Consider the following 23271-nt stretch of genomic DNA (forward strand, 5'->3'; position numbering starts at 1 on the left):
CATCCCCAGTGCCCCTTACCCTATAAAAAGCAGCACTCAGACCCTGCAAGGATCCCTCTAGGAAGTTAATAACACAATGAAATTCAAAACAGTGACAATTAATTGCAGCATTGGATTCAGAATCCAGTTAAAACTAAAATTGATTAACTTGATCCAGTGTTACTAGCTATTCAAAGTCTGATAGTCTAGGGTTGCCATACATCCAGACATATCCGGAATACCGCATTTGTCAGCAGTGTCCTTGCAGAAATCAGTCAAATGTCTGGGAAAATTCGGGTGTATGTCAGATTTCCCCTTAAAATGACTTCGTCCCCTTGCCTCTTAGTGGCCTCCTTTGGGAACCACTGGCTTAAACCAATAGAACAGCGCAGTGCAGGCATTATTAGTTCAGTTGCCAGAATGGCTGGTGTCATTCATTACCTGAATTGTTGCCTTGTGTTATGAACCCTTCTGATTCAGCTGTTCCCTCTGCTTCTGCCATTCCATACCTTTATTATGAGCGTCTTTTCCATACTGTGAAGAAAACCCTGCAGCTGAGGAAACAGCTGCTGCCACAAGAACCCTTTCTTTTGCCGGGGGGGGGGGGGTTGAGAGGCACCAGCCAGGAGAAGCAGCTGGTGGCACATGTAGCAAGAGAGCACTCCCCCCCCCCCTATTCCACCCGGGTGCTTTTCCATGGGAAAATGGAGCAGCATTCTGCCAAGGAAAAAAAGGCTGCCTGTCATTTGGAAACAGTGCCAAACAGGGCTGGGATAGTCACTTGGCTTGAATGAGAAACTAAGTTGAGATTTTATCAAGAATGGCAACTTAAATGAGGCAGGGCCGGACTTTAAAAAAGAACAGTTGATTGATAAACCATTATTCGCTCAACCCCACTAGGAAGGTCCCTTGTAAGGCATTGAAATAGTATTTTTGTCCATGGGAAAGGGGTAGGAATTTAAGGTGCAACAGGCATGGCTAGGGTTCTGTGCAACCTCCCAAAAGCTTTGGATTTGATATCCCGCTTTATCACTACCCGAAGGAGTCTCAAAGCGGCTAACAATCTCCTTTCCCCTCCTCCCCCACAACAGACACCCTGTGAGGTGGGTGGGGCTGAGAGACTTCAGAGAAGTGTGACTAGCCCAAGGCATAGCTGCCAAGTTATCCCTTTTTTACAGGGATTTTCCCTTATGCTGAATAGGCTTCCTCGCGAGAAAAGCGAAAACTTGGCAGCTATGGCCCAAGGTCACCCAGCAGCTGCATGTGGAGGAGCGGAGACGCAAACCCGGTTCCCCAGATTACGAGTCTACCGCTCTTAACCACTACACCACACTGGCTCTCTTTGTTAAACACACACACACACAGGAGGCACTGTGCTTTTTAATCAATTAAAATATATCTGAAGCGATCCAGAACATGTCAAGCTGCACTCACACCCACACAAATATTCTGTCTGCTATGCAACGGTTAAAAGAATAGGATAATAATTAATAAAAATAATAATTTATTATTTATACCCTACCAATTTGGCTAGGTCTTCCCAAGCACTCTGAATGGCTCCCAACAGAAATAATAATAATAATAATAATAATAATAATAATAATAATAATAATAATAATAATGCGATAAAACATCAAACATTAAAAACTTCCCTAAACAAGGCTGCCTTCAGATGTCTTCTACAAGTCAGATAGTTGTTTATTTTCTTGACATCTGATGGGAGGGAGTTCCACAGGGCGGGAGCCACTACCGAGAAGGCCCTCTGCCTAGTTTCCTGAAACTTCACTTCTTGCAGTGAGGGAACTGCCAGAAGGCCCTCAGCGCTAGACGTCAGTGTGCGGGCTGAATGATAGGAGCCACTCCATGGGGATGGGAGGAGAATGAAGTCAGGAGGACAAAAGGGGCAGCAACTGGGGGAAGAGGAAGCACCAGCAGCAGGAAAGAGAGGACAAAGTTAGATATAAGTAGATCTAGAAGATAGTGAGACAGCAAATTTGCAAAATAAATAGGAGTCAGCCACAAGGGCAGCCTTAGGTCAATGGTGTACCTGATCTCTCTCTAAATAATTAATAATCCCTCTCTTAAAAAAAAAAAACACTACCAAAATGGTCGGCTTTGGTTATACCTGAGGACAGAGTCTCTAGTAAATCTATAAATGTTTCTCATGCTGAAGTACGCAAGACAGCCAACACCTTTGAAACCAACTTTACATCCTGCCTCTGCCCCCACCATTTCTTTGTTTTAGTGGACTTTAACTGAATAGTGATCCTCGAGAAGTGGAATGGTACAGTAACCCCAAACATGCTGGATTCAATTTCTACGGGTAATGATGGGCACCGTACCAATGTTCAGGTTCATATTGCAATTGAATCAGGAGCATATTTATTCCCATTTCCACAAGCTAAAAATAAACACATGGAAAGATAAGGTGAATACATGAATGGCAGGTGCCCTTGTGAATCTGTTGCTTTATTGTAAAGTTTCCTCAAGGGGGCAGCAAACTACAACCAACGCTGCCATTGCGGAATATAGCTGTCGAGTTCACTGCACTCACTCTGCCCGAAGGCCTCTCTCTCTCTCTCTGATGTAAGAGGGTCTTGTGACTGCACCCACGTGACCAGATGGCCTAGGACACCACCAGCAGAGCAACAATCCTCTTAAGAGTTGCACAAATGTCTGCCAAGGCCAGTGACAGCATGCAGACCACGACAGAGCTGCTCGACCAGACAGAGAACAGTCTGCTCGAATGCAAAGTGTGCTTTGAAAAATACAACGAGCAGAAAAAGCACCGGCCAAGGAACTTGCCATGCGGACATGTCATGTGCCTGGAGTGTGTCACATCACTGGCTCATCCCCGGAGTTTTAAGCTGGAGTGCCCTTTCTGCCGCAGGGCTTGCAAATCATCCGAAACCAGCGATTGCTTGCCGTTGTTGCACCTGATGGAGATCTTGAGCTCTTCATCCAACAGTGTTCTGGTTTCAGGAAGGACTGTTGGAACAGCTGAGGATGTGGCGATGCCAGCATCTCAGGTCTTAACATTTCACCTGTCTTTCGGAGGATGGGGAACCCTGGTCAATCCAACAGGGATTGCTGTGTGTCAGAGGTCTGCCTGCCTAGCGGTGGCTCACGACGGCAAGAAGAGGATTAAACTCTTCAGTTTCAACGGGCGCATCATACAACAGTTTGGAGAAAGAGGGCAGGCAGGAAATGACATCAGGTACCCAACCGATGTCACCATCACACTGGACGGCCATATCGCAGTCACGGACAGCGGGGATCGTTCTGTCAAAGTGTTCGATTTCAACGGAAGGGGAAAGCTGGTTATCTCCGAGTCCTTCGGTTTACCGTGGGGCCTGGATACCACGCCTCAGAACGATGTGATCATGACCGATTCGGTGGCAGGTGCTCTGTATCGCTTGGCAGCAGACTTTAAGCGGGGGGAATTAAAGGGGGTGGAAAAGCTTTGTTCTAATTTGTGTGACCCGAGGAAAGTGGCCGTTTCTCAGGCCTCTGGGGCCATTGCTGTCATAGAGCATTTGATGGCGAAAGGACCAAGTTGCGGTTGCACCGTGCTGAAAGTATTCACTGCAGACATGCAGCTCATAAGCCAGGTGGACACATTTGGCCTGAATCTAGTATTTCCTTCCAAAATATATGCCAATGCTGTGACCTTCAGCAGGGAAGGTCAAGTAATAGTAACCGATGGCTATAACCAAGCAGTCTTCTGCCTTGGAAAACCTGAAGAGTTCCCTATGTGTAAACCTATCATTACCCAGGGTCTTTCTTACCCTTTGGCATTAACTTTCACACCAGACAGTTCTCTGATTGTCTTGGATGGTGGAGATCATTCTTTAAAAGTATTCACGGCTAGCTGAAATATGGGGGGGGGTGTTTCTTTCACATTGCCTGATCCAGTTCACAGCTTAACAGAGAGTATGTGGAAGCTCTTCGTGCCTAACACCCGAACTTCTTTGAGGATAGCTGATCAAGTTGATTGATTACGCCAAAATGGCTAAAATGACCGGAAGAATTAGAAATCAGGAAGATCAAAATTTTAATAAGGAATGGGGGAAATTTACAATTTATCTTGAAAGCCATTGTAAACAGTTAAAATCGTTAGTAGGATTGGAATAACGTTTGTAGTTTAATGGTGAATTCTGAACACAATGGAGAGGTAAAAGATTTGGATTCATTATAAAAGATGCAGGAGGAAATGATTAACAATAGGGCCCACAAAGGGGAGGAGGGAAGTCCAGGAGATTCTTTGGAATCTTGTTTCTATGTTCTATGTTGGATATGTGACGGTAAAATTTGAAAAACCAAATAAATAAATTGAGAGAGAGAGAGAGAGAAACTGATATGAGTCTTATCCATGTTGTGTATTGTGGAATCAGTCCAGCAGATGTGAACTAGACTTAAGGCTGTAATATGTACTGTAACCACAGACTAGTGAGGAAATCCCTTTGAACTAAGGTGCTGGACGTTTATGTTGGAGTTACTACAGTTGGGTATTATAGAAGCTGTATGTGAACAATGCTGGTAACTTTCTATGTTGGGCTGTAGACAGGGTTGTGTTTCCCTTGGATTTTGATGGCACATGTGAAAGCCCACTGTCAGCCAGAATGTATGACCCACCCACCCCTTTCATAAGCAAATAAGTGTTTAATAGAATGGGTGGCATCTGTTAGTGCAGTCTTCCCCCAGCCTGGTGCCCTCTGGTTCTTTTGGACCACAGGTTCCTTTCACTCCAGCTGCATCACCTTCCCAGCTAGCACTGATGACAGTTGCAGTCCAAAACATCTTGAGGATACCAGATTTAGGATGTCATGTTTTATGATATTGCACTGGCCATTGTAAGCTGACCCAAAAAATTCAACACTGTGGCAGCATTAGTCAGGGCTGCTACACTGGGGATAGATGCCTTCACCAGATGTGTTGCTGGGTCATAAGCGGAACAAAGCGGGGCAGAGAAGGGGCATGTTCAGGATGGTGGAGGCATGGGAATGACTCATGGCCATGCCATTAAACCAGCTTTTTCCACACACCTTGAAGCCAGTTAAACTAGTGCAAACCTGCCTTTTCAAGGGTGTTCCACTGAGTGTATATTTTATAGAACAGATCATCTCCATCTGCTTTATACTGGAAACCTCTGAATACCTCTGAATCTGTCAGTGACCATTGTAACTACACATATTTATAGAAGGAGTGCCTGTTTGGCTGGTTATATTATATATATATTTTCCATTGCAGATTTAAAAGAAACTGATTTAATTGTACTTTTCGGATTGTTTAAATTTAAAAAATGTAAAAACTCTTTATTTTGATGATTGTAAAGTGCTGAACTGAACCTTACACACAGCTGTGCTTCTTTTTTTATGAGTTTCAGTGAAAAAACAATGGGGGAAGGGCTGCTTAACCATTTCCCTTCTGGCTGTTTTTCTGCTCCCACCCCACCCCGGTTCCATAGAAGAAAAAATACAGGTACCAATACAATATTTCCTGTACAGAGAAACACACCTGGGGTTAATTTTGAGTTGGGGGGGGGAAAACAGCTGGCAGAAAAGTTACATATGGTAACCCCTCCTTCCTGCCATTTTTGGACTGAAATTTGTGGCCTCAAAGGCTGTTTTTAGTTTTCAAAAATCATACACATCGGAAAGAAAGATCCCTTTGGTTGCATCTAGCCCCCCCCCCCCACAATACATAATCTTTGTTGCTGTTAGAAACAGAAGGCCCAGTGTATTTCTAGTAACACCAGAAACAATTTATTTCTGTTTTCTTAAATATAACATAGAAGTGTTCTTAGAATGTTATTGAGATGAGCTTAAGGAAGCTCTGGTCATGGGATAATCAGGTGTTATAACTCTTAGGACTGGGGGGGGAATGTAGTGCCTTTTCCCCACTGGTTATTCTGGTAGAACTGTTCCCTTACTCTTTGATAAGTTAAGGAAGAAATAAATTAAAAACTCAGAAATATTACAAAAAGTTTTAATATTACAAGTTGACCTGGGGGGGGGAGGTTTACTGCATCAAGATATGATCTATAGGACCTTGTGTGGGTTTTTTTTTTTTAAATCTCATTGTGTTTAATAATGAAATAAAGGTATGCACTTTCTCTTTTCCTTTGGTTGTGGGGAAAATGTTGGAAGTCCAGTACCTACTTGTGGCAAAAAATTGTGGTATTACATTAGCATGGAAAGGACCCAATGAACTCTGAGGTGTATCTTCCTTTTTATCTGCAAATGTGATCTTTTTAATGATGAAATGTCACCGTATATCATGCCATGCTGTTGTTGATTAGGAATCACTTTTCTCTGGCTGACTCGGCGGTTCAACTTCTACACACTGAGAGAGCCAAAACAGACACCATTGAGATGGTGGTAGGAAGGGCAGAGATTCGGCTATACTGAAGATTAAACTGTGGTTTATTTTTATTTTTTTAAGTTGGAGCCTGTTAGTTGTACTTAATAGCTACTGAAAAAAATGGGATCAACAGAGGCATGACTTATGTTGCATGGGGTGGAGCACCAAATTTTGGCCTTGCATGGGGCTCCACTAAAATTTGAAAGACCAAAGTCCTCCCTCGATTTGTTACAGTTGTTTTAAAATATCCCATAAGATAAACTATGGCAACATTATTACGGTAATACAACTTGTCCAATAGCTCAGGGCCAAACTAGACTTGATGTGGGGGAATGTATAACTGGATTGCAGGACTTTTTGTTTTATTTGGAATAACCCCACAAGAGTTGAATCTTGCAGCATCCTACTAAAAACTGCCCCCACCGTGAAATCTGTAATGCCTTCACATCTACATTATGAATTTTATTTATGAATGTGCAGTTCTCTTTTCTTATAGTAGTCTTCCATGTTTTATGTCTCCCAGTGCATTTGGGAGTATTGTGGATGTTCCATGGAAATGAATGGATGCTGCCGCCTCGATCCTTGAGTTGTCAGATGCTCCATCTTTGGCCAGCTTTCTCTTTACTGTACATTGAAAAACACCATTACCATGCCTTTCTATTGGTCTATCTAAGTTTGTTGGAACTCCAGATAAATGTGAGCACTGTATGTTGCAAGACAACATGTACAGCAGTGATTCCCCACCCCACTGAATGTTATCTTCATCACCCTGTCACATACAATGATTCACTGAGTTTCAAATCACATGGTTTTCTGTTAAGAGCTACTAGTAGGCATAAAAAGGTAAAGGTAAAGGGACCCCTGACCATTAGGTCCAGTCGTGACCGACTCTGGGGTTGCGCGCTCATCTCGCATTATTGGCCGAGGGAGCCGGCGTATAGCTTCCGGTCATGTGGCCAGCATGACAAAGCTGCTTCTGGCAAACCAGAGCAGCACATGGAAACACCGTTTACCTTCCCGCTGTAGCGGTTCCTATTTATCTACTTGCATTTTGACGTGCTTTCGAACTGCTAAGTTGGCAGGAGCTGGGACCAAGCAACGGGAGCTCACCCTGTCACAGGGATTCGAACCGCCGACCTTCTGATCAGCAAGCCCTGGGCTCAGTGATTTAACCACAGCGCCACCTGGGTCCCTCATAGCAACCCATAAAAAAGTGTTTCTTAAGATTCTGTTTTCTCAACTCTTAATGAAAATAAGTGGCTTAGTCTAATGCGTTGACTATGCTTTGAACGCAAGTGGAGGAATCTGCAGTTTTGCAGGAGGAGGAGGAAGAGATGGGCAGTGAAAAGAGGATGTTTTGCCTCCCACCACCCAAACCTATATTTCCAAACCCGATCCAAGTACCATAACATGATTTTTCCAGCAAGCACATCTCGTTCCCTGCACATACTATTTGCTAGATCAGGAACCATGGCTCAAAATGGGATCTGCATCCACTTTCCCATCTAGTATGAATGCTGTTTTGCACATTCTGCATTGCTTTCAGTGGAATCAGTGCTCAGGTGCAGGTCCTGATGGAGATGCACATTTGCATCCAAAAGCTAGAGTGTGAAAGCAAAACTGCTGAAAGCAACACACTGTAGACAGAGTATGTCTGATTTGCCTGTCAATCATTTTAAACTGTCTCAGAACCCCACCACAGATGTTCTTCCTATTGTGCATTTACAGTGATTTGTTTTTATGATGGTGTCAGGACGGTCAATACTATTTCTTCCTACAAAAGTTCAGGGGCAGCCATAGCCGCTTTGTTTCCAATTGGTGTATGACCAGTAGCTTCCTGCTGAATTTCATACCACAAATGGTTTGTGGATTTTCTTTAGTCCCACATTGGTTGCATTGTAGAGCAAGTGTGACTTGCCAGACAGCAATGCGGTAACATCAGGGGACATTGTGGAACAACTAATAAAGTGGACTGGCGTGGAGGCGATCCTTTATAAATCCACCACTGATGCACTTATTGTGTTATTGGTTGTGCCCCCTTGACACAGAAACTATCCTTCAGAAGGGGAGAAATTGAGCTCCAAGAAGAAGTACACCACCCGAGAGACCAATTGCCTATTCCACATGATCCTTTAAACCGCGAAGGCTGTTAAGAGGTGCAAATTTTATATTGGAAACAGAAAATGTGTTCTACACAGACAATACTGCATGAAATTACTTATTTAACAAATGCAAAGACTTTAAAATTCTACAAACAACTTTCAGGTGGCAACTGTTCCAAGAAGCAGAGATCTAAGTTCCAAATAGAACTTGGGGGCTCTGATTTGGGAATAGGACTGCCAGTTGACCTTTATTTTTATTTAATTTTGTAACTTCATCCTTAGTTGCCAAGTAATGGCCTTTAGAAGAATAAGATATTGTGTAAATGTCCCAAGTGTCTCCAACCCATCAGGGACGAATGCCGACAGGCTTCCTGCAAACCCATGTCTGAATCTCCAGAGAGCTGCTTAGGGGCTGGCCCAGATGCTTTTGAACAGAAAATGGCTGGTAGGGAAAGGGTTAGGTAAAGACTCTTTCATTTCTCACTGCTTTGCTCAAAATCATTCTTTTGAAACTGCCTTCCAATATATATTCAGGCTTCCTTATACAGTACATGTACTTTGACCCTCATTCATGAAAAGAATATTTGTGCTGTATTTGTTGCTTTCCCTGACAACTCTTGTAGTTTTAAGGGTGTGGGGTATCATTTTTAATAACTCAAAATAAGAGGCAGGTACAGAAACAATGCCTAAACAGCCAGTGATTGCTCTATCTGGATATTTATGAGATCTTATCAGCAAGCCAAGTTTATAAGTAGCTAGCAGCTGCAATGTATGTATCTGTGTGTGTATAGATATTGACACACATACTGCCACATTTGGAGTAGCTTTACAGATTGTGGGATGCTACCATTATGGTGAACTTTACTATTTATTTGCTAATCCAGGAAGGTAAGCAAATGGGCTGCCCATTTTATAGAAAGCTGGTGCTTACTCATTATGTATACTGTAGTTTGGAATGATAGCTTTCAAGATGATCTACAGTTTTTCACAGGTGCAAAGTTGTACAATTTCCTTCCCTTATGCATTGCTGTCTGAAAACAAAATTTAAACATAATACATTTGTCCTGAATACATAAATAATAACCTAACAGTATTTACCAGCCGGCCTCCTGCTTTGTTTTGTCAGGAGCCCCTCATCTCAATTCAGGATTCATGTTCACAATAGAACTGTGGGGATCTGCTTCAGCCATACTTGCATTCCAGACATTCTTTATTGTAATGATGAAGAGAGTGAATGCTTTTTTAGGGAGGGGCGAATAATGGAAGGCTTGTCCTTTCCGCAGCTCATGCTCATTTATGTTGTACATGTCACAAACTGAATGTGGCAGTTAATTGCTTTTTAGGAGGTAAGCAATTCATTTTCCAGAGCTGGGTGTGCAGAAACGAGAACTTAAAGTGAATGTGGTGGGGCAAAGAACCTCAAATATAGGAACTTTGAACCTTTAATCTCTCTTTCAAAGGTAATCACTGTGTTCTACATTAGAAGAAAAGGCGACTGAGAGTCAATATCCTCCTTTCTCTTTCTCTCTCACACAATGCTTCACTTATGATTCCTGTCTGCCCATCATAAAACATACGACCACAGTGGCATTTGTGGGATGATTAAACTATTGATTAGACAAAAGAAATCTGTCTTTCTTTCTCCTGTTGTCTGAGAGAACTGTGTGTGCCTGACTGTTATAAACTGTAAAACTTTGTTGGTGGGGTTCCTAAAAAAAAAAAAACCTTAAGATTTTTGATGTGCAATTTGCAGGCATCAAGAAAACCTCATTTTATGGCTTGGCAAATGACATTAAAAAGAACAAAACACCACAAAGCTATTTAGCTTCCATCTGAGAACTTGTTAAATCCTAACTAACATTCTTGCTGTCTTCTGAAATAGTTTAAAGCAGTGTGGCTTGGATAAAGGTTAGCTTGAAGACCTCTGGCCAGAAAAGCTCCCTCCCTGACTTTTTGCGGCCACCTGGGGAAATTATATGTGGGAACACCCGAGGCCCACCCAATCACTGTCAAAGTGGAGAGGGCAGAATGTTGGTGTCCTCCAGCTCCATTGCTCCATCTTCTGTCCCTGGATTCAGATGCCCATGGCGGAGTTGGTAAGCATTTTTTGTGGAAGTTGTTGCTTCTGAAGACAGCGAGGACAAGAAGAGAGGGCACTGAGGACAGAAACTAAAAGGAAATGAGAGACTGGAGGAAGGAAAAAAGAGAACATAAGAGCCCTGGTGGGTCATATAATCTAGTCCAGCATCCTGTTCTCACAGTGGCCAACCAGATTTTATTTATTTGACTTTCTATACCACCCTATACCCGCAGGTCTCAGGGTGGTTCACCAGATGCCTATGGGATGCCCGCAAGCAGGACAGAAGTGCAATGGCATTCTCGGGGCTTATGATTCTCAGCAACTGATATTCAGAGGCATAATGCTTTCCAAAGCAAACCCTATATACAACCACTCCCCAATGCAACATTTTGTTGCAGGTCCCATTTGTTTGTTATGCAAATCTGACAGTTTAGAGGTACAGTGTCTCCTTCCAACACTATTTGAAGCCAAAAAATGGCTTTGTTGTTGTTTCCTTCCTGGGATAGCAAAGAAATAAATGGCACTTACATTTAATTAAAAATGTAGGGATGCCTGATGCAAAATGGTTAATGCAGTTATATTTATCGAATTACCTTCTGATGACATAACAGTACACAACTTTTAAAGCTATACACACGATTCCCCATTGCTTATAGCACAGGGCAGCTAAAGTCAAGACAAGTGTGATCAAAATTGAACTTTAGACTGTGCCTTTAACTTTGTTCTCTCTGTATGTGATCAATATTGCATATGAATAAGCTTATTGTACATTGCTTATAAACAGAAATTACTTTCCCCCCTGCCCCTTACTGAAATAATCCATGGTTTGGGCCAGTGCCTAAGTCACAAAATTTCCAATGATATTTATAAACAAGGTTATAGTAAATATTTAATTTTATCATGACATCTTACTCATCAGTACAACCTCATTTCTCTGGATGTGAAATGCTTTGGAATTGTTTTACATCCTACTTAAAACAAATTCCACATTGCCTATGGAAACGAGAAAAACATTGTTTTTGAGAAGCAAGTAGCTTTGCAGGTGCCAGAATAATTTAGTTATAGCTGGCTCATTTTGTCAGATTTAATAATAGAATTGGGGGGGGGGTGTTCATTGTTTCTTCTCACTATTTTGAAAGTATAGGGTTATTTTCTGCAGAGTTTTAATTCAACATCATTAAAATAAGTTATTCATGCAGAGGTATTTATCAAAACATGTTTATGTACCTTTTCTGTTGTGCTGCATGGTAACTGGAATGCACCACAAAATCCAAAATGGTTTGGATCCAGACCAAAGGAGGCTGCAATCCACTTCCCATTTACCTGGGAAAGCCCCCTTAAACTCAGTAGGATCTACTTATGATCTATCAGATGTCTGCACTGTTAGTCATCAATTCCACTGAAATAAACAGGACTTGTTAGCTATATGACTAATTTGTCCAATTGCTTTAAATGGGACTAATGTGTGACTAACCTGCTTAATCCTGTGTTAAATCCCTTTACTTACTCCTGCGTGTGTACAGAACTGCAAATTTAAGATTAGAGCAAATTCATTCTAATTGCTGGATTAGTTCAAAGATGTTACAAAGATGTATATCTAATTGCCTCACGACCTCAGAAAGATACGGGCAATGATCGATCCCACCTCAAAAATTATTAACATTTCAGAGAATTGTGTTGAAATTATGTACAGGTGAAACTCGGAAAATTTGAATATCGTCGAAAAGTGTATTTATTTCAGTAACGCAACTTAAAAGGTGAAACCAATATATGAGATAGATGCATGACATGCAAAGCAAGGTATGTCAAGCCTTTATTTGTTGTAATTGTAATTATTTGCCATTAGGCAGGTCAATTATAAATCGAATGTAATTAATGAAATGTAATAGCGATGTTTATTTTTGTTTTTTTCTGTATTATTGTAACTATTTGTTTTATTACTGTGGAATTTCCAAAAGAAAACATTTGTAAAAATGAAAATAAAAAATAATAAGTTGCATTACTGAAATAAATGCACTTTTCGACGATATTATAATTTTCCGAGTTTCACCTCTATAATCAGTATAAAACGATACTTTGTAAGGGGTATATATTTTTTGATCTCTTTGAATACGTATCAGTAAATAAATTTAAAAGAGAAAGAGGAGAAAGAAGGAAAACAGCAAGATAAAAAAATGGGTTATATGTTGCAGGAAGGGGGCTAAAGATCTCAAAAAGTTGGGACGCCCCTGTCATTCATGTTAAAAGTATAGTTCTATTAAACCGTGCTGAGAAAGGGCTCAAGTGAAAAGCACAGAGTGGAGTTGAGTATCTCGGGAAGCTCTATAATTCAAGATGCCGTGATCGCCCTTAAAATGGGCAGCTCTCATCCTCTGGCTTCACATTCCTCCGCCTCTCAACCTGCTCCTTCCCTCCAGGGCCGCATCCCCGACCCATTGCTGCCTCAGCAACCCTCCCGCTGCCTTAAACTTAGCCTTGCGAGGCGGCGGCTGCCCGGAGGGCTCGTGCGCTTTTTGCCGCCTCCTCCCTTCAACTTGACACCAAATCCGAAGGGTGGAGGCGGGGGAAGCGGAGGAGGAGGAGGAAAACAAGCCGCCGCCGCTCGAGAAGCAAGCCTGAAGCACACAGTAAACTCCCTCCCCGTCAGCGCTTCCATCTGCGCCTGCGCGAACGCGTCTCGAATTCCTATTCCAGGCGAGCGAAGGGTCCCGAGAGAACTCGCGCATGACCGTTAGGAGGACATGCCTAGCTCCCGGCTACCCAACTCCCGATCCCCGCTCAGTGCCGAAGACGCTCGGCTATCTCCGTCCTTTTCCGACGCGCCCCTTCCCTCCTCCTCTTCCCCCCGCTAGCCCGCCCGCCCTCGCTCCGTCTGCCTGACCCAGGAATCTCAGCAGAGACTGAGGAGAGAGAGGGAGGGAAACGAAGGCAGGAGCCGCCGCCGCCGCCGCCGCGGGGGCTGGAAGATGGCGGTTGGGATGGGGAGGAGGAGGAGGAGGCGGCAGCAGCAGCAGGCACGGGGCTGTTGGAAAAGGCAACGAGGATCTTCGCGCAGGCGAGGCTGAGGGAAACGCCGCCGCCGCCGCGTCCCCGGAAAGCTGCTCTCGCCGCCGCCGCCGCTGCTTGTTGCCGGTTCGCCTCCTCTCGACTCGCTGCTTCCCCGCCGGCGTGAGATGGACGTCGGCGCCGCCTTGCTTCCCCAGCCGAGGGAGCCTCGTCGTCCTCGCCGGGGTTCGCGGCCGTCGCCTTGAGGTTCCGCCGCGGTCCTGAGGGGAGAGGCGGGCTCCGTCGCGCGCTGCCTGCGAGCGAGACTCGCTCTCGCTTCTCCACCCTCTGTCGCGAAGCGGCAGGGCGACCCCTGAGGGAGCTGGCTGGCTGCTGAGGGGGACGGGACACCCGGCGCTGCCTCCTCCTCCTTCGCCGTCAGGGAAGATGTCGGATACGAAGGTGAAAGTGGCCGTCAGAGTCCGGCCCATGAACAGGAGAGGTAATAATAATAATAATAATAATAATAATAATAATAATAATAATAATAATAATAATAATAATAATGGGACGGAGATGGCTCACACTCGCCTCTCAGCAGTCCCCGACTAACCCCGTCTTCACCCCTCAGAAGCACCTTTCCCCCTCGCTCCCTTCCGCCCCTCCAACTTGTTTGCAGAGTTGAACTTTTTTCTCTTCCTTGGATTGGCGGCGGGGCGAGGAAAAGGGAAGGGTGTCCCCTCTGGCTTTAGCAAAACATTTGCCTAGCCCTTCCTGGCGAAAGACTCGGGAGCGGGGAGCTTGGGGTGTGAGTCCCGCGGTGGGAAGGAAGAAGCCCCGATCCCTTATTCGCTCCCTTGGTTTTCTTGGTTGGAGCGTAGCCTCCCTTTTCTTGCAGCGAGGGGCGTGGAGTTGAGGGCAAACCCCGCCGGCTCCTTGTACAGTACTGTAAATCTGTTTGGAGTTGGTCTGCTCGCTTGCTGGGTGGGTGGGGAAAGCTGGCTGGCTTTGGGGCGATTTCGCCAATCTATCAGGGGTGCCAACATGAATAAAACTATGGAGGGGAGGCAGATGAGCCCCGCTCCGCATAATTGATCACATGACACAGCACACACCGTTTGAATGGCAATGCCCATAAACTTGTGTCCAAAATAAGGTTACCAGATTTTTTTCAGACGGACTTTGGCCCCTAGGACTTGGCTTCTATGCAGCCTATCATAGAGTTGCAAGGGGCCACAAGGGTCATCTAGTTCAACTCCCTGCAATGAAGAAATCTTTTGCCCAGTGTGGGTTCAAACCCATGACCCTGAGATTAAGAGTCTCATGATCTACTGACTGAGCTGTCCCAGGTGGCTAAAAGTTGTGGCTCTTCTCTCTTCCCCACTTCCAGTGGAGGATCTGACACTATCATCTAGTCTTGGAGATGGTGCCCTGAAATGGCTTACATGGTCTTGTTTTTTTGGGGGGGGGGACATTTGTGAACATGGAACTGGGGATAGCACACAATTGTATCATTTCACACGAGTAACATGTGGAGAACATACAAGCCAGACAATGAGACTGGGCACTGGTGGAGAGCCTCTGTCAATCTGTAGCTCTCCAACTTTCTGCTCTAGGATTGTCCTTTCCCCCCTTTTTTCCCTACCCTACTTTTTTTTTGGTGAGCAACGCCCATGCCATTTCCTACACTCTTAGCAGCAAAAGGGAGTTGTTTTCTGGACACAAGAAGAAAGAAACAGGAAAAACCCTGCTGGCTTGGGATGAGCTGTATATATCATTTTGTAAGGGAACATTCTGAAATCCTCGGTTGCATTATGTTTCAGAGCTGGAGCTGAATACAAAGTGCATTGTGGAGATGGAAGGGAATCAAACTGTGCTGCATCCTCCACCTTCAAACAACAAGCAGGGAGAAAACAGGTAAACATCCAAATCTATATTCTCAATTCAAATAAGTGATTTGTGTGCTTTGTTAAGGAAGCACCACCTGTTTCTGTAACTTGTCTCTACTCATGGGGAAAAGTTCTGGGACGTCTGGTTCACAACCATATAAAAAAGGAAGAATTACAATTAACCTTCAACAAGCTGAGTGCTGAGTTGCATGAAAAATAGTTATGGATTCTGACTTAATGTAGAATAATAATGATAAGCTAGTAAAATAAGCTACTAAGAATGTTGGAAATCAAAACACTGTAGGTTTAAGTACAGTTAAGTACAGTTACCTTGTAAACCACACTCCCCCCAATGTAGTATTCTTTGTTGATTCAGGAACGATAGACTACTACCGGTATGGATTCTTTGGTAGCAGTGAAAATTGTTACTGATTTCAGTGCATATACAGCTGAGTAGATGTATTTCCTGGATTCTTTATTAAGTTTGCTTATTTTAATGAATGAAGAGTGAAGAACTAAATCATATCTGGCTTTTATTTCTAAAGGCCTGAAAAAAATTGTTGGAAAATATCCAAAATACCAATGTGCCAGACTGTAAAAATAGATCAGATTTTTTCTTCATAAGGGACCAGGAGGGAGGTTGTTCAGAAGAGACATAGAAGGAAAAGTTAGTGTTGTCTGTGTTTTTTGGGTAGGTGGGTATGATCTGTTGATTGTCATAAGCACTTCACTCTGAATGTCTTCTTTGAGTGTTGTAATTACTTTTTAATATGAAAACATTGTTTGACATTGTATAGGTAGGTGGCAGTGTACTATTCTACTGAAACAGTTTGTTGAGAAGCAGCATTCATTACTGAGAATGGAGGAAGGTTGGCAGAATATGTGATAGTGTTGAAGAGCTGTCTAATTGTAGGGCTTTTGCTTGCAAACTGATGCACAGATTCCAGTATTTGGCATGCAGTATTTATTTTAAAGTTTGCCATCAGGAAATAAAGGTGTATGAAACTATATACTTGGTTAATTTCATTTTTAAACAATAAAAATAGGCTTACTTAGTGCTATTTTTCTAGAAAAAGAGGTGCTGGAACTCACCATGAACACCTCCCTTGTTCTCTTATAAGGCAGTGGCGCCCACCTGAGAGGTGCCGGAATTGAGTTCCAGAGAGTTCCAGATAACAAAAACCCCTGGGCTTACTCCTTTTTGCCATTAAAACAGCACAACGTGCCACGACTGATTCAGCCAGTGCAGCTTGTGACATGTTAGAATTTCAAGTGGACAGCAGTCTCCAGTCTTAAGATAAAGTAGACATGTCATCTTTATGTCTTCTCCAGCACAGAACCAAGGCTTGGTGGCAATAAAATTGGAGTAGAACTGGGGATCATTTGCATATGCAGCACATACAAGATATTTTACTGAACTGACCCGTGTTGCTGTATGCCTATGTGTTTGTTAGATTCATTGATCACTTCATCCCAAAGGTTACAGTCAAGTAACAATCTGAAAGTATATTAAATCCCTTAAAAACAACTGTTTTGTATTTTTATGTTAGATTATATATAGTTGGTTGTTGTGTGGCATATACATAAAATTCATAAATAATCAATTTTCTACCTACAAGTAGCCCTCAGAGTGGCTTACAGTCTATGCTAAAAATACAATGTATATCAATAAACAGTACAAACTACAGTATTTTAAATCCCTATGCTGGCTGCAGTCAGCTTTCTGATGCTGTGTAGATGTCTCTTTATCTTGAAAACTTTTCCTCTACACCCTGTATTTCTCTGTTCTCTGCTTGTGACCCTTTGTTATCTAAAGGTATTCTGGCTGCATCCCAAAAACATGATGCCCATTCTGACTTCCTTTCTTATGTCTGAAGCTACCTTCCAGATGTCCTCCACAAGTCCCTTTCTTCCATCAAATCCTTCATGAAAATCCACCTTTTCCATGAAGCCTTTGGAAGAACTCTTTAGAATTTAGATATAGTATAGAATCTGTGAACCTCTTTCTGGACTTCCATCAGGATACTGCAACTGTTGCATCCCATTTCACCCACCTTTGGGATTAAGATTCTAACTTTTCTTCTTCAATTTTCCACCTACACATTGAAAAAGATTGTTCTAATATGGATAAATTATTTTGTGAAGGAGGAAGATAGTTTTATATATTGTGTAGTGGTTATATTTTGGTTTTCGTCAAAGAACAAGAAGGCTGTTAACAACAATGCAAATAGATGGATGGCATTTATAATAGCTGATGAGGTTTGTTCTTTTCTTTCAAGCCTTAGAGGACGTTAGGAGGGAAAGGTTCCAACTCCAGGGAGTTGGTGTTTGTTGCAAAAGTCTTGACTGAAACTTATCTAAATGGAGTGTCAAGTGAAATGAGACAATTACCAGCTGTCTGTTTTATCCAAAGGAATTATCAGCAGGAAAGAAACAGCTATGCAGGCGCTCTTAATATTACCTTACCTGCATGAGGTAGCAGATAGGATAACAGCTGACAACAGTCTTTGTCTATAGGAAACTGTAAAAAAGAAATCTGATTTTGATCTTTTAAAAATTGCCTTTCCTGATGGAAGATATTGTTCAGCTTATGAAGTGCTAGCTTTGATGTGAGTAGGAGGTATATAGATATAGACAAAAACATTTATGAACTGCTTTAGCAGTGTTTCACTAATCTCATTCTAGCTACCGTGTTTCTCCTAAAATAAGACACGTCTTATATTTATTTTTCTTTAAAAAAAATACATCGTGGCTTATTTTCGGGGGATGTCTTATTGTTACGTATGGTACGGGGCTTTCTTGCACCGCCCGCTGAGCCTGCTGCTGGGTCCCAGGGCTTCATGCGGCACGGCTGTGGCTGCTGCCGGCTCCTGCCGGGTCCTGCAGCATTGCGCGCCGCCCGCTGCTGGGTCCTGTGGCTTCGCGCGCCGCCCGTTGAGCCCGCTGCCTGGTCCTGGGGCTTCGTGCGGCGCGGCTGAGGCTTCTGCTGCTGGCTCCTGTGGCGCCGCGCGCCGCCCGCTGCCGGGTCCCTGGGCTTCACGCGGTGCGGTGCGGCGCGGCGTGGCTGGGGCTGCTGCCGGCTCCTGCCGGGTGCTGCGGCTTCGTGCGCCGCCCGCTGAGCCCGCTGCCGGGTCCCTGGGCTTCACGCGGCGCGGCTGGGACTGCTGCCGGCTCCTGCCGAGTCCTGCGGCTTCGCGCGCCGCGCCGCACTGCGTGAAGCCCAGGGACCCGGCAGCGGGCGGCGCGCGAAGCCGCAGGAGCCGGCAGGAGCCGGCAGCAGCCCCAGCCGCGCCGCGCCGCACCACGTGAAGCCCAGGGACCCGGCAGCGGGCGGCACGCGAAGCCGCAGGACCCGGCAGGAGCCAGCAGCCTCAGCCGTGCCGCACGAAGCCCCAGGACCCGCTGCTGGGTCCCTGGGCTTCACGCAGTGCAGCGCGGCGCGGCTGGGGCTGCTGCCGGGTCCTGCGGCTTTGCGCGCCGCCCGCTGCCGGGTCCTGGGGCCCGTTCAGCCAGAGCTCCGCGCGTCACTGTGCTGGGGCTCCTGCTGTGCTGGGGCTCGGCGCAGCGCGAGCTGCTGCGTTTGCCGGCTCGCTCTGGGTCGTCCCGCTGGCTCCCCCAACACGTCTTATTTTGGGGGGATGTCTTACATTTTTTGGCCTTCAAAAGATCGTGCCATGGCTTATTTTAGAGGCACGTCTTATTTTAGGAGAAACACGGTAGTGACCTAGATATTATTCCAGTAGACTATCCTCCTAAAACTGTGCATTATTAAAACATCAGAGTTCAGGTTACAGGTTTGTGGTAGTGTTTCTGATACATATGAAATCAAAGTGGGATGAACTCTCACTTGTTCTTGTTAAGTATCATGCATACCTTTTAAATGTGTCTGTAGATATCAATGATTAAACTTCCAGCTGCTCTTTTTCTGTTCAGAGAAACTAGACACATTCCTTCTACAGATTTGGAAATATGAGAATAGATTTCTGACAAAGACTTCATGTTGTTTTTGAATGAGATATTTTTCTGTTCAGTTGCACAGCTCTTGAGTTGTACAAAACCCTTTAAAAATAATTTATGTGTTTACACAAGCCAAATATCAGAGCAAAGGAAAATGACACAATAAATAATTAAGTGGATTAAATGAATTAAGTCATTATCATTTAAACAATTAAAACAGTCAAGTTAAAACCATTTCTTATTACTTCTGTGTAATAGAAAATCTTTATGACTATGCATGCAAAAGTTGACCCAATGAAATATTACATTAATTTTGCAAACTTTAGAAACAAATAGAAAGCTAACAAGTATCTTGTTTTCATTAACTACGGTAGTTACAAAGTTAACAACCAGGCAGCATGTTGTAGTTAGTGAGAGATTAGCAAACCTTTTAATATAATTAACACATGTGGCTACAGAAGGGATGATTATACCTATACCTGATTATTATCCTTGCAGTTCAGACAGATCATTAGAGGTGTGGAACAGTTTTAAATTTAGCATTCTGCTTGTTACGTAGTAAAAAAGAAAGAAAGTGTAATTCTGATACTTTGAAGTTTTAATGTTACGGTAGCTATATGCACCTCCATAAGATTTTGATTTATAAAGCACTTCATAGTTTTTAGTGCAAGGGTGGGGAACCTTCTTTCCATTGTGATCTGGATTCTGTTAGGGACAATCTGTTGGGGACCACATCCCTACCTATTTACTGGGCCACTGGAGAAAGCATACATGACTCTTGCCAGAGGTTTGAACCAGTTGCTTGTAGAGGGCTCTCACTTCTACATCCATTTTGACCTCGTTTTCCTATCTTGCCCTCTTCTCTCCCTCCAGGCTCTCCCCACCTGTGTAAAATTAGTCCAAGGGCTGCAGGTCCCCCACCCTTGTGTTAATATATCTCTACAGTATAGTGGACTACCCCCCTTTCTTAGTTATGGGACCCAGGTGGCGCTGTGGGTTAAACCACAGAGTCTAGGGCTTGCTGATCAGAAGGTCGGTGGTTTGAATCCCTGCAATGGGGTGAGCTCCCGTTGCTCGGTCCCAGCTCCTGCCCACCTAGCAGTTCAAAAGCACATCAAAGTGCAAGTAGATAAATAGGGACCACTCCGGCGGGAAGGTAAACGGCGTTTCTGTGCGCTGCTCTGGTTCGCCAGAAGCAGCTTTGTCATGCTGGCCACATGACCCGGAAGCTGTCTGTGGACAAACGCCAGCTCCCTCAGCCTATAGAGCGAGATGAGCGCCGCCACCCCAGAGTCGGACACGACTGGACCTGATGGTCAGGGGCCCCTTTACCTTTACCTTTAGTGGACTACCCCCCTTTCTTAGTTGTGGAATGCTGTGTAATCTTTAGTACTGAAAGCTTAGGCAAATATTCGCAGTGAAGCTGTAAAATAATATTTACTGGACTGTTTTGGTTTTGATGTCAGTAGTGTGATGTGGCTTTCAACTCTCACATGGTGGGAGTATTTTTTCAGGTGACCTTCTGGGAAGATCACAGGTCATAGAAAAGATCACAGGTTCTAGAAAAGACTTCCCATCCTCCATGTTTGTGAAAAGTGGACTACAGTGGTACCTCCGGTTACGAACTTAATTCCAGAGGTCCGTTCTTAAGCCAAAACTGTTCATAACCTGAGGCACGCTTTTGCCAACTTCCGCACGCAACTTCCGCTCGCATCCCGGGGCAAAGTTCGCAACCGGGAGCATCTACTTCCGGGTTAGCGGAGCTGGTAACCCAAAGCGTTCACAAGGAGGATGGTACGCAACACAAGGTTCCACTGTAATCAGAAATTTGTGTGTACAGAATTCAAAAGTATTATCAAATGGTTGCTTAATAAGTGAGCAAATTATAGTTCTACCAGGGCAATTTGCAACAGATTGTTGCAGTGCAGAGTTTTCCTATTCATGATGGCAGCTTGTATTTCATGTTCTTTTCCTACACCATTCCATTCTCCTTTCTCCTGGTTTTCTGTTGTCTGCCTTGCTGTACTCAAACCTTTGCCACTTTCCCTTTTTGTGTTCCTCTATCCATACTTTACTCAAAACTGTACCATTTTAAAAAAAATCCTTTCAGTGTCTTTCCATTTCTGCTTTACCCTGCCATTGTTTGAAACAGGTGCTTTCTCTCTTCTTGCTGTACTCAGACTTCTCCCTCCTCCATTCCTCAGTTGCTTCATGTGAGAGAGTTAAAGGATTTGGAGCCTTCAGATATTCCATAGGTCCTTCACACAGTGTATTTCACTTTTGGTAACATGCATTGTCTTAAGCATGGAAGTTCCAGATTGAATGTAGTAATTTAAAATACATATTTCGTTCACAAGCATGCACCCATATGTGTACAACACAGGATATAGAGCCCTCCAACCTTCCAAAGTAGTTTACTTACTTAAACCCAGTGGTGAATGGTGCCGCTTGGCTGCCCGGGGTGGCACCCCCTGGGAGTGGGGCATCGCTCCACAGCGCGCATGCGTCCTGACATCACGACGCATGACACTGCTGCTCCCGTGGCAACCTTACAATCCGACGAGCAAGCGGCAACTCGTAAGGCTGCTGCATGGGAACAGTGTGCGTAAGGCTGCCCTGTCTGTGCTGTTTTTCACACGTGGCAGCCTTATGAGTTGCCGCTCGTAAGGTTGCCGCGGGATCAGCAGCGTCAGCCCATATCTGCACATGCACAGTCCATCCAGCTTGCCGCTGCTGCTCTGCTTGGCCGGCGCGTTCTGCTTCTTCGTGCTCGGGCGGAAGCGAGGGGTGGGCCAGGGAGGGGCATCAGCGGCCACCGCTAACATCCCTCTCTGGCCCGCCCCTCGCTTCTGCCCGAGCAGGAAGAAGCAGAGCGCGCTATGGAGCAACATAGGGGCGTCTCCGCGATGGTGGTCACGCCGCGGCAGCCGTCATCGGTGGAGGGTGGGGAAGGGCCGGGGGCGCTGCCCCCACCAGAGTGCTGCCTGGGGCGCCCCACCCCCATCACCCCTCCCTTTCTATGCGCCTGCTTAAACCTCTGCCATTGTTTAAAACTGCCAGTTTCCTTTCATTTCCCTCCATTCCTGCTTTACTCAAACTTTTGTTTTAAATCATCTCCTCCCCACCCCATGTCTTTCCACTCTTGTTCCCATGCTATGGCCACTGTTCTTGTGCAACTTTCCTTCACTTCTTTTCCCCTATCTCGCTCTGACTTCATGCAAATCCAGGATTGTAATGCAGCACTACAAATCCTGCAATGGTGGCTGCACTGTGACATACTTAATTTTTATTATAGAGAGAGATGGAGGAATGCATGTACCTTCACCAAACATAGGTTAAATATATTAACCCTGCCTCATTTCCATTTCCTGCATCTTCTAGTGCTCAAAAGCCTCTCTGCATTTGGAAAATCGTCATGCCTTACAAAACACATTTTTAGTTTGTGAATCGTTCAGGATTATTGTTTGCATTAATTGTTATTTTGTTACTCACTTTTGATGAAAAGATTAAGCAAACCAAATATAAATATTTATACCATCTACATGCTGCTGTATACACCCATAAAATAACATTGAGAAAATGCCTTCTTTCATTGCAGGGTGAAAATAGGGACTATGAAAAATTCAATTGCACATTTTTATTCTATTCATGCAGTTTGCCATTAGTCTTCTTGGGTACTCTAAAAATTGACGAAAATGATTGCAACTATTAGATGAATTGTTCTCACTGCACAAAACCCCCAAACTAGTACATAATACCAGTTTCAGAATTATTAATCAGAACTGAAAGCTTTCAAAAGAAAAAACTCAAAGCAAGACTATGGGTGTAGACCACCCTGCAGACTCCTTCCCCATTCATATCCAAAATCTGCTCAGAGCAGATTGAGACTCTGCGGAAGGCTGCAAGAGGAAGGAGA

At 44.3% G+C, this 23271-nt stretch overlaps 2 protein-coding genes across 8 annotated transcripts in view; both read left to right on the forward strand.

Annotated features, from left to right (window-relative positions):
- The first annotated feature begins 710 nt into the window (after positions 1 to 710).
- On the forward strand, positions 711 to 7088 carry NHLRC1 (NHL repeat containing E3 ubiquitin protein ligase 1). Its single transcript, XM_060277947.1, has one exon. It carries the CDS (start codon positions 2652 to 2654, stop codon positions 3852 to 3854), a length of 1203 nt encoding a protein of 400 aa, XP_060133930.1. The 5' UTR covers positions 711 to 2651; the 3' UTR covers positions 3855 to 7088.
- Positions 7089 to 13254: 6166 nt separating this feature from the next.
- KIF13A (kinesin family member 13A) overlaps positions 13255 to 23271 on the forward strand; it is a 78756-nt gene continuing 68739 nt past the window's right edge. For 3 of the 7 annotated variants that reach the window (XM_035126356.2, XM_035126357.2, XM_035126358.2), the window contains exons 1-2: positions 13256 to 14011; positions 15333 to 15426. In XM_035126356.2, the coding sequence (XP_034982247.2) occupies positions 13957 to 14011; positions 15333 to 15426 (149 nt within the window). In that variant the 5' untranslated portion in view covers positions 13256 to 13956. Of the gene's footprint in view, positions 14012 to 15332; positions 15427 to 23271 lie in introns of all 7 variants that reach the window. The other 4 variants (XM_035126353.2, XM_035126355.2, XM_035126360.2 and 1 more) reach the window with 3 other exon arrangements.

The sequence above is a fragment of the Zootoca vivipara genome, chromosome 8, assembly GCF_963506605.1.
Source record: "Zootoca vivipara chromosome 8, rZooViv1.1, whole genome shotgun sequence".
Taxonomy (NCBI): Eukaryota; Metazoa; Chordata; class Lepidosauria; order Squamata; family Lacertidae; genus Zootoca; species Zootoca vivipara.